The following is an 8,948-nucleotide window of genomic DNA, read 5'->3' on the forward strand; positions in this document are numbered from 1 at the left end:
TTTTTTTTTTTTTTTTTTTTTTTTTTTTCCTTCCTTCCCCCTCCCAAAAAGAAAAGCTCTACATTGTATTTGTCCCATCTTCGTTGAGCCCTGTGTGGCTAATAAAAGAAATGTATCTATCTATATGTCTGTCTGTCTCTCTATCAATCTATCTATCTATATGTATTTCTGTCTATCAATCTATCTATCTCCTTATCTATCTATCTATCTTTTTTAAATATATATCTTTTACCATTTACTTGTTTCAATCATAAGATTGCAGTCATGCTGGCGCACCACATTGAAGAATATTTAGTCAAAAGAACTGACTCTAGTACTTGATTTTTGTTTGTAAGCTTGGTAGTTATTTTTTCAGTTTGTTTCACCAAACCACTAAGTTACAGGCAAGTAACTTGTTGCTAGCCAGGAGATAAATCCATGCTACCTCCAGCACTGAGATCACTAGATCACGTGATTTCAACCTTATTTAGCCTTGTCCATGATGGACACTTGATTGCTAGAGGGAGCAGAGATTCAAGAACACAACACACTGTCTGACCCAGGAATCGAAATCACTATCTTAAGATCATGAATGCAACACTCTAACTACTAAGCCATGCTCCTTCTTCACACATTTATATAGACGCAAAAACATAAAACTGGATATTTTAATGCTATTTGCCCAATTCCTAATATGGCAAGCTGGCAGAGTCATTAGCATACGGGGAAAAATGCTCAGCTGCATTTCATCCATCCTTATGTTGTAAGTTCAAATTCCACTGAGGTCAACTTTGCCTTTCATCCTTTTGGGGTCCATAAAATAAGCACCAAACCAGAGTTGAAATAACTGACTTAACCCTGCCCCCAAAATTGCTGGCCTTGTGCCAACATTTGAAACCATTTACACAGTTCCTGAAAAAATTATGGGATGGTCATGGCTGGAATACCTCTGAATGTAAGTCTACTGTATCAGGCTGACCTGGAACTAGATATCAGCAATAAAGATTTTCACAAATATATTTTAACCTTGAGCTGTAGGAGGGAGTGTTTCCAAGGAGTATATATTCCCCACCTGGACAGGACACTGGTCCATCGCACACAACATGTTGCCTGATCCAGGAATTGAAACCATGACCTTATGATCATGAGTCCAATACCCCTAATCACTAAGCCATGTGCCTCCACAGTAAAGTTTTCCTTCTCAAGTCATGTCGACTCTCAAGGATCAGTTTCCCAGTTTCGTGGCATATATAATATTCCCCACCTGAACAGGACACTGGTCCATCGCAGGGTTACTCATTTTTGCTAGCTGAATGGACTGAAGTAACATAAAATGAAGCACCATATTTTAATGTGCATAAGGAACCCCCTAATTTTGGGGGCTTAAAATTTGGAATAAAGGTTTTGTAAGGGATTATAATACTATCCATGTATAAGAAACTCCTGTATTTTTTAACCTAGTTTTTGACAAAAAAAGGGTTCCTTATACATGTTGAAATATAGTATTTTGCTCAAGAACACAACACATTGTGTGGTCCAAGAATCAAAACCACAATCTTACAATCATGAGTCCAACACCCAAACCACAAAACCCCGTGCCTCCACAAAGCAGACATTGGAGCATGATGAAGTCCTAGGACCCATTGGATCCTGTCAAACCATCTGATCAATGCCAGCATGGAAAATGGATGTTAAATAACAATGATGATGGTGATGAATGATCACAAAATCTCTTTTAAACCTGACCCAAAAATTATCAGGTTCCACATAAATGTCCAAAACCAATATTTTGAAAATGTTCTCATTCAGGCCACCAGTGCTGACTACCATCTCACTATGGAAGACCAAGCCTCAGAAGAGTGGGAGGTGGCTAGCTACAAGTCCGAGAGTGATAGCTACTTGCTTCTGTCTTTGAATGTTCCAGAAAATGGTTACAAGGTAAGTGTTAGTTATTCTTGTGACTCTACGCCTGCCATCAATGTTGTAACTTTGCCTGGAAGATTATGATTGTGTCTCTCTTTTATTTTTTTTTTGTTTTTTTGTTTTTGTTTTTATATCTCTTACTGGATTTAGTCCTTGGATTGTGGCCATGCTGGGGCACTGCTTTGAAAAGATTTTAGTTGAACAAATTGATTCCTAGTAATTATTTTTCAGGCCTAGTATTTATTCTGTTGGTTCCTTTTTTGCCAAAATGCTAATTTACAGGAATGTAAACAAACCATCACTGGTTGTCAAGAAGTCAGGTGCAGGACAAACACAAGACACAAACACACATACGACAGGCTTCCACACAGTTTCCATGTACTAAATTCACCCTCAAGACATTAGTCATCATGGAGCTAGAGATGAAGACACTTGCCCAAGGCGCTGCACAGTGAGATTGAACCCAAATCCATGTGGTTGCAAAGCAAGCTTCTCAACCACTTTTTTCATTTATATTCATTGACACAGACATGGTTGTGCAGTTTAGTGACTGTAGGATTGACGAGAAGTTTTGAAGTTTGTGCCACAGAGTAATCATAGTCAGAAGATTCTAACTGGTATTGCTGTTTAGCCCCAGGTCAATGCTGATCATACAGACCCGTGATCAATGGCATCCCAGCCATGACCATCCCTACTTCTTTTCTTATATGCGAAGAACCTAGGACCACATGTCGCTTTTGCAAATGTGACCTTTGCTAAAATGATGGGGTGTGAATCAGTAAACACCATCGTCATTGTTTAATGTCTCCATGGTGGCATGGGTTGGATAGCTTGACAGAGTGCTGGCTCACAGGGAGCTGTTTGGACTTCAACTGTCTGTTGTGGCATGGTTTCTATGGCTGGATGCCCTTCCTAACACCAACCACTTAAGAGCATGCTGGGTGTTTTTTACATGTCACCATCACGAGTGCAGTTACACGACATTGGCATGGGTGTGTTAACACAGCACTGACACAGGGGCTTCTTAAGGGCCACCAGCACCTGAAAGAACAAGCTTCTATGTGTGGAAGACAGCGATTTTACTTAGATCATTGGCTGCAAATTCTAAGGTCAACATTGCCTTTTATCTTTTGGGGAGAGTTAACAAAACAAACACCAGCTTTGCACTGGAGTCAATGTAATCAATTATCCCCCTTCTGCAAAATTTCAGGCCTTGTGCCTATAGAAGAAAGGATTATTATTATCATTTGTATCATAATTAAAATTTTGTTCATTAAAGGTTGGTGATGATATAACGATGAAAGTTGTAACCTCAAGAAAATCATTCAAGACCCCACTTCATTTCATGGTAAGAAGTTCTACCTTTTTAGTTTCTCCTTACTTTTAAACATTTAGCATTCACATTATCCTGTCCAATGTAATACTTATTTATTCACATTGCTTTGAATTAATCATCTGTTACCCAGTAGCTTTGAGATTTTGGTGAGGTAACTGTTAATTTTTAGATGGGGAATGCCAAAAAAATATAGATGGGAAATGCAAAAAAAGAAAATGTTTTCAAAGCAGTCGATATTTTTGTAGTTCAAAAATTGCGATTTATGACATAAAATGTCCTCTAGAATTCTCTAAAATGAGAACCTTTACTAAATATTGTTAAATATACACATTTCTGCAGTGCAATGTTCATAAGCAATTCACTTCAAACACAATGGACAACTGGCAGTGAGACTGTTTTTAGCAGATCCCCAAATCAGGCTCATGGCAGGCAATAGGTTAAAACATTCCATCAAAATTTCCAAACACTAACTTAATTCTGTCAAAGTAATTTTACTACATTCTTCATTGCTTTGAAATTAATTTAAACAAAGGCAGTGAATTCCAACAGAAATATGGTAACAAAAGAGTTAATATTTCAAATGGGTACACTTGGGATAATATTTACTTTTATGCTCCTTTCTATACTATCTTCTTTTTTTTTTTTTTTTCAAAATTAATTAAAAGAAAAGACAGAAATATGAGAAATAAATGAGTTAAGTAGGAGTTAGTAAGTGGATCCTACATTTGAACCAGACGACTGGTTCCCTGCCTACCAACTTGGAAGCTTAACTCTTTTAATTCTGATCCACCTGAAATTACCCCTCGTTCTAAGATACAAACTTCCTGTCTTAAACTGATCTAAATTAAAACACTCCATCAAAATTTCCAAACACCAACTTAATTCTGTCAAAGTAATTCCACACATTCTTCATTGTTTTAAAATTAATTGAAACAAAGGCAGTGAATTCCAACAGAAATATGGTAACAAAAGAGTTAATATTTCAAATGGGTACACTTGGGATAATATTTACTTTTATGCTCCTTTCTTTATTATAAATCCCCCGCCATCCCCGATGATATGAAGAAATTAAACTTATTTATCTTCAGCAGTGAAATCTTATTTTGCTAAAACTCAAGAATATTTAATTTGTCACTGATGTATTTCTTTTTGTTTTTCTTTTCCCTCCTGCAGCTTATTGGAAATGGCAAAATCTTGAAACACTACACAATACCTTATCGGAAATCTTACTGGGCAAGTTACTTTTCTGTCACTAAAGACATGATTCCTATCGGAAGGGTTATTGTCTACTATATGAGAAACCATGAAATTGTTGCTGACTCTAGAGCATTTTCTGTGCAAGATGCTTGTAAAGGACGAGAGGTTAGTCAAGACACTTCCTATTTATTAACATCAGGTGGTTTGTTTATTCAGTCTAATCAATCATTTCATTTACTCATCTATTCATTTTACATCCATTTTTTCCATGCTAACATGAGTTAGATGAAAGGCCAAAATATATCTGATGCTCACACTGGCCACTGCTGCAACAGATTTTCATCTCTTTCTCATATTTATTGGGCTTTTAACATAGCAAGTTCATAAGGGATGTTATCTCAGAACAGATACTGCAGTAACTGACCTATCAACAATGCATATACATTAAGTATGATATGTATATGACTTTTTGATTATATTATTTTGGCACTGTTCTACTTTTATGTTTTATCAGGTAATTAGAGTAGACGGATTACAACTTTCTTTGACATGGACCCACTCCTTATTGACAAGTAAAATTTGACAATGTCATTGTGTTATGTCATATTTAAATATAAAGTTTGACTGTGTAATATGTGTGTGTATATATATATATATATATATGTCGTGCTTGAGAAGAAGATCCATCAAGCCAAACAAAATTGCAGTTGTGGCAAATACAGGTGTCATGCAAATTACACTCTCGGGGTGGTTGGCATTAGGAAGGGCATCCAGCTGTAGAAAACCATGCTAAATCAGACTGTATCTTGGAGCAGCCTTCCAGTGTGACAGCCCAGTTAAACCGTCCAACCCATACCAGCATGGACAACAGAAGTTAAATGATAATGATGATGATGATGATGATTTACATAGATATATATATATATATATATATATATATATATATATATATATATATATGTGCATGTGCATATCTATATATATGTACATGTATGAGCATGATGAATGTAATGAATGTATATATATATATGAAATTGTTGATGTGTTCATACATGCGTGTATGTCTGTGCATGTGTTTATGTTATTTTCCATTCATCTGCTGTTCAATAATTGACATTGCAGTTGAAACTTTCGACAACTTCAAAAGCTAAATACTATCATCCTTTAACAAACGTTGAGATGGAAGTGAGGGGAGATCCTGGTGCCTATGTGGCACTTTCTGCTGTCGACAATGCTGTATATCTTCTTAATGATAAGAACAGAATCACACAAAAATATGTAAGTACCCCCTTATTTCTAATGTTTAAATATGGAGATTCATGTGCATCTTCATATAAAGCATCTGCTTTATAAAGTAACCTACTTGAATTATTTCCTTGCTAGAACAATCATATCCTTACTAGAAGAATCATACATACATACATATAAACCCTTTTGATCCCAAACTGACCCAGTATGTATGTGTGTGTGTGTGTATCGTTCCAATACACCATGATGTCTGAAGCCTTTGAAATTTTTAAACTTCATGTAAAACCTTTATTATTATTATTATTATTATTATTATTATTATTATTATCATTATTATTATTATACTTTCTTAACTTTCCTGTACTTTCTGTTCTGCATTCACCATGATAGATCGCTAACCACTACACACAATTTTTTTTCTCTCCTTGTTTCTTTCTGTGGAAGAGCATAGGCTTGAAACATTAAAGACTTTTTCAATTCCCGAGCGTTATACTAATACATCTGTTTGTTTTCTACACCACCTGTCTTCATCTGTTGTTTTTTTGTGAATTCTCCCTATATATATATATTTATTTATTTCTCAGAAATTGAATAAAGTCTGTAATAATCATCTTATTCATGCATTTCTGTCCTATGAAATTTTCTACTCAAGTTCTCTTTCTTCGATCAACCAACATACATCTCCCTGAATATTAACTGTGACTTTTAAAGAAAAACTCAGCAATCAAAATAATTGATCAATCAATTCCATTTCAGGTCAAAGAAATGATGAAACTCTCCAATGTTGGCTGTTCACCTGGAGGTGGTCTAAACGCAGGACAAGTTTTTTACGTGAGTTCATAAATACCTTGTTATTGTTGTTGCTCAACAAAAGTACTCCAGTCATGGCCATTCCTGTTTCTTTTGTTGTTGTTTTTCCCAGACGTATCTGTAAAGTGGGTAGCCAAGTGGTCAGGGTATTACATTCACAATAGCATGATTGTAGGTTTGATTTTCATACCAGAGGTGTGTTGTGTTCTTGAGCAAAACACTTCACTCCATTTTTCCCCAGTCCACTTAGCTGTAAACAGGTAACCCTGTGATGGGATGGTATTCTACTCAGAGTGAATGTTGGCCTGACTGACCTGCAGGGTAGCATCATTTGAAAGCTACAACATTGCAAGAAAGCACATTGTAACCAGTGGTGTATAACAACATTGGATAGTCTGGTCGATAGTGTGGTATACAATGACGATTTATCAAGTGCCAGCCCCATGTAGAAAGCACCCGTGCAGATGCCATGTAAAAAGCATCTGTGCTGGCATCACGTAAAAGCACCCAGGACACTCTGCAAAGTGGCTGATGTTAGGAAGGGTATCCAGCTGCAGACACCATGCCAAAACAGACAATTGAGCCCTGGTACAGCTTGCCAGCTCCTGTCATACTGTCTAACCCATGTCAGCATGAAAAACAGATGTTAAAGGATGATTATGATGACTATACTATTCAATGTATCCTTCCTTTTTTGTTTTTTGGCTTTGTTTTCTAACAGGTCAAGCAACCACAAGAAGCTCTCTCAATATTTCATTAATGTCTTGTTTGTTTTGTTGTGAGGTGGGGTGGGGTGCTTCCCTGTCCCCCCCCCCTCTCTCATAGCCATTTGGTTAAGAAGTTCATTCCATACTGTGGATAAGTGTCTTCTTCTACAGTCCAGGACTGTGAAGGCATGTGAGAGAAGGAAACTGCAGGAAGCCTGTTGTATGAAATACATCAGCAATCTTTGCCTGCAGAGCTACTCTTGAAGATTCCAACAAAAATTTGAAGCATGCACATGTAACTGCTTCCTTTCTGTTCTGTCCACAGACATATTACATTGACATGTACTGTGTTCATTCACCATAAGACACAGTATTGGCTAATAAATCTATAAATATAATAAATTGTATAGTATCAGTACTATAGAATAGATGGCTAGAATACTGTACTATAGAGGGTTGAAGGGTAAAGACCCCCTTCGGTCATGAATGACCATGGGATTGCACCTCGAAAGTTCCCCTCTAAGACACAAGTCTAGGCAAGGTTGTTTACAGAAGACCAGTAGTCACCCATGCATACCAACCTTCTCTCTCCATGCCATTGATGTTATCCAAGGGAAAGGCAAAGACTGCTACAGCTTGGCACCAGTGATGTCACAACTCATTTCTACAGGGGAGTGAAATGGAGCAATGTGAAATAAAGTGTCTTGCTCACGCAAAACAACACACAGCCTGGTCCGGGAATCAAACTCACTACCTCATGACTGTGAGCCTGAAGCTCTAACCACTGAGCCATGTGCCTTCATTGTACTATAGAATATGTTTATATATTCCGTCTTGGAACTCATGGAAGGGACAGACCCAGGAAGTCATGAGACAAAGTACTGATGGAGGACCTCAGGACACTGAGTTTTACAGAGGAGATGACAAAGGACCAAGATATTTGGCACCTTGCTGCACTCAAGAAGACTCGTCCTCCTCAACAGAATAGTTAATGCTGCTTCTCCTACTGAAGGGGATTGGCCTACACGGCCCTTGTGCTGGTGCCACGTAAAAGCACCTGGTGCTGGTGCCACATAAAAAGCTCCATGTGATAGCACCTGTGCTGGCACTACATAGGTGCCTGTGATGGTGCCATGTAAAAAGCACCCAGTACTGTAAAGTGGTTAGCATCAGAAAGGGTACACAGCTGTGGAAACCAATCAAAATCACGCTGGAACCTGGTACATCTCTCCAGCATCCCAACTCTGGTCAAACTGTCCAACCCATGCTAGCATGGAAAACAAATGTTAAATGATGATAATGATGATGATATATGTGTGTCTGTGTGTATATATATATATATATGTATGGTGGGCTTCTTTCAGTTTCCACCTACCAAATCCACTCAAGACTTTGATCAACCTGTGGCTGTAGTAGAAGACAGTTGCCCAAGGTACCATGCAATGGGACTGAACCCACAACCATGTGGTTCAGAAACAAACTTCTTAACTATACAGTCATGCCTGTATACATTGTTTTACATTAACTCAAATATATTTGATTCTGATTGAATTTGTATAAGGTTTATATTCATTTAAAACTGAAAATTCATATTTTTAATTATCTAATTATTTATTTATTTCTAGGATTCAGGTTTCAATATTATGACTAAAGGTTTGCCTGCAACACCAAAACCAGAACGTATAAATATGCTTTGTGCCTTGAAAAAAATTCCCAAAGAACCGGTTTTAAAACGAACCAAAAGATCA

The 8,948-nt window shown here is 37.2% G+C and overlaps 1 protein-coding gene across 1 annotated transcript in view; it reads left to right on the forward strand.

Annotated features, from left to right (window-relative positions):
* LOC106880930 (complement C4-B) overlaps positions 1 to 8,948 on the forward strand; it is a 50,041-nt gene that overhangs the window by 10,585 nt on the left and 30,508 nt on the right. The window contains exons 10-15 of the mRNA XM_014931106.2: positions 1,789 to 1,917; positions 3,182 to 3,250; positions 4,412 to 4,600; positions 5,558 to 5,713; positions 6,440 to 6,514; positions 8,826 to 8,946. Coding sequence (XP_014786592.2) covers positions 1,789 to 1,917; positions 3,182 to 3,250; positions 4,412 to 4,600; positions 5,558 to 5,713; positions 6,440 to 6,514; positions 8,826 to 8,946 — 739 coding nt within the window. The remainder of the gene's footprint in view (positions 1 to 1,788; positions 1,918 to 3,181; positions 3,251 to 4,411; positions 4,601 to 5,557; positions 5,714 to 6,439; positions 6,515 to 8,825; positions 8,947 to 8,948) is intronic.

This window comes from Octopus bimaculoides, chromosome 21, assembly GCF_001194135.2.
Source record: "Octopus bimaculoides isolate UCB-OBI-ISO-001 chromosome 21, ASM119413v2, whole genome shotgun sequence".
Taxonomy (NCBI): domain Eukaryota; kingdom Metazoa; phylum Mollusca; class Cephalopoda; order Octopoda; family Octopodidae; genus Octopus; species Octopus bimaculoides.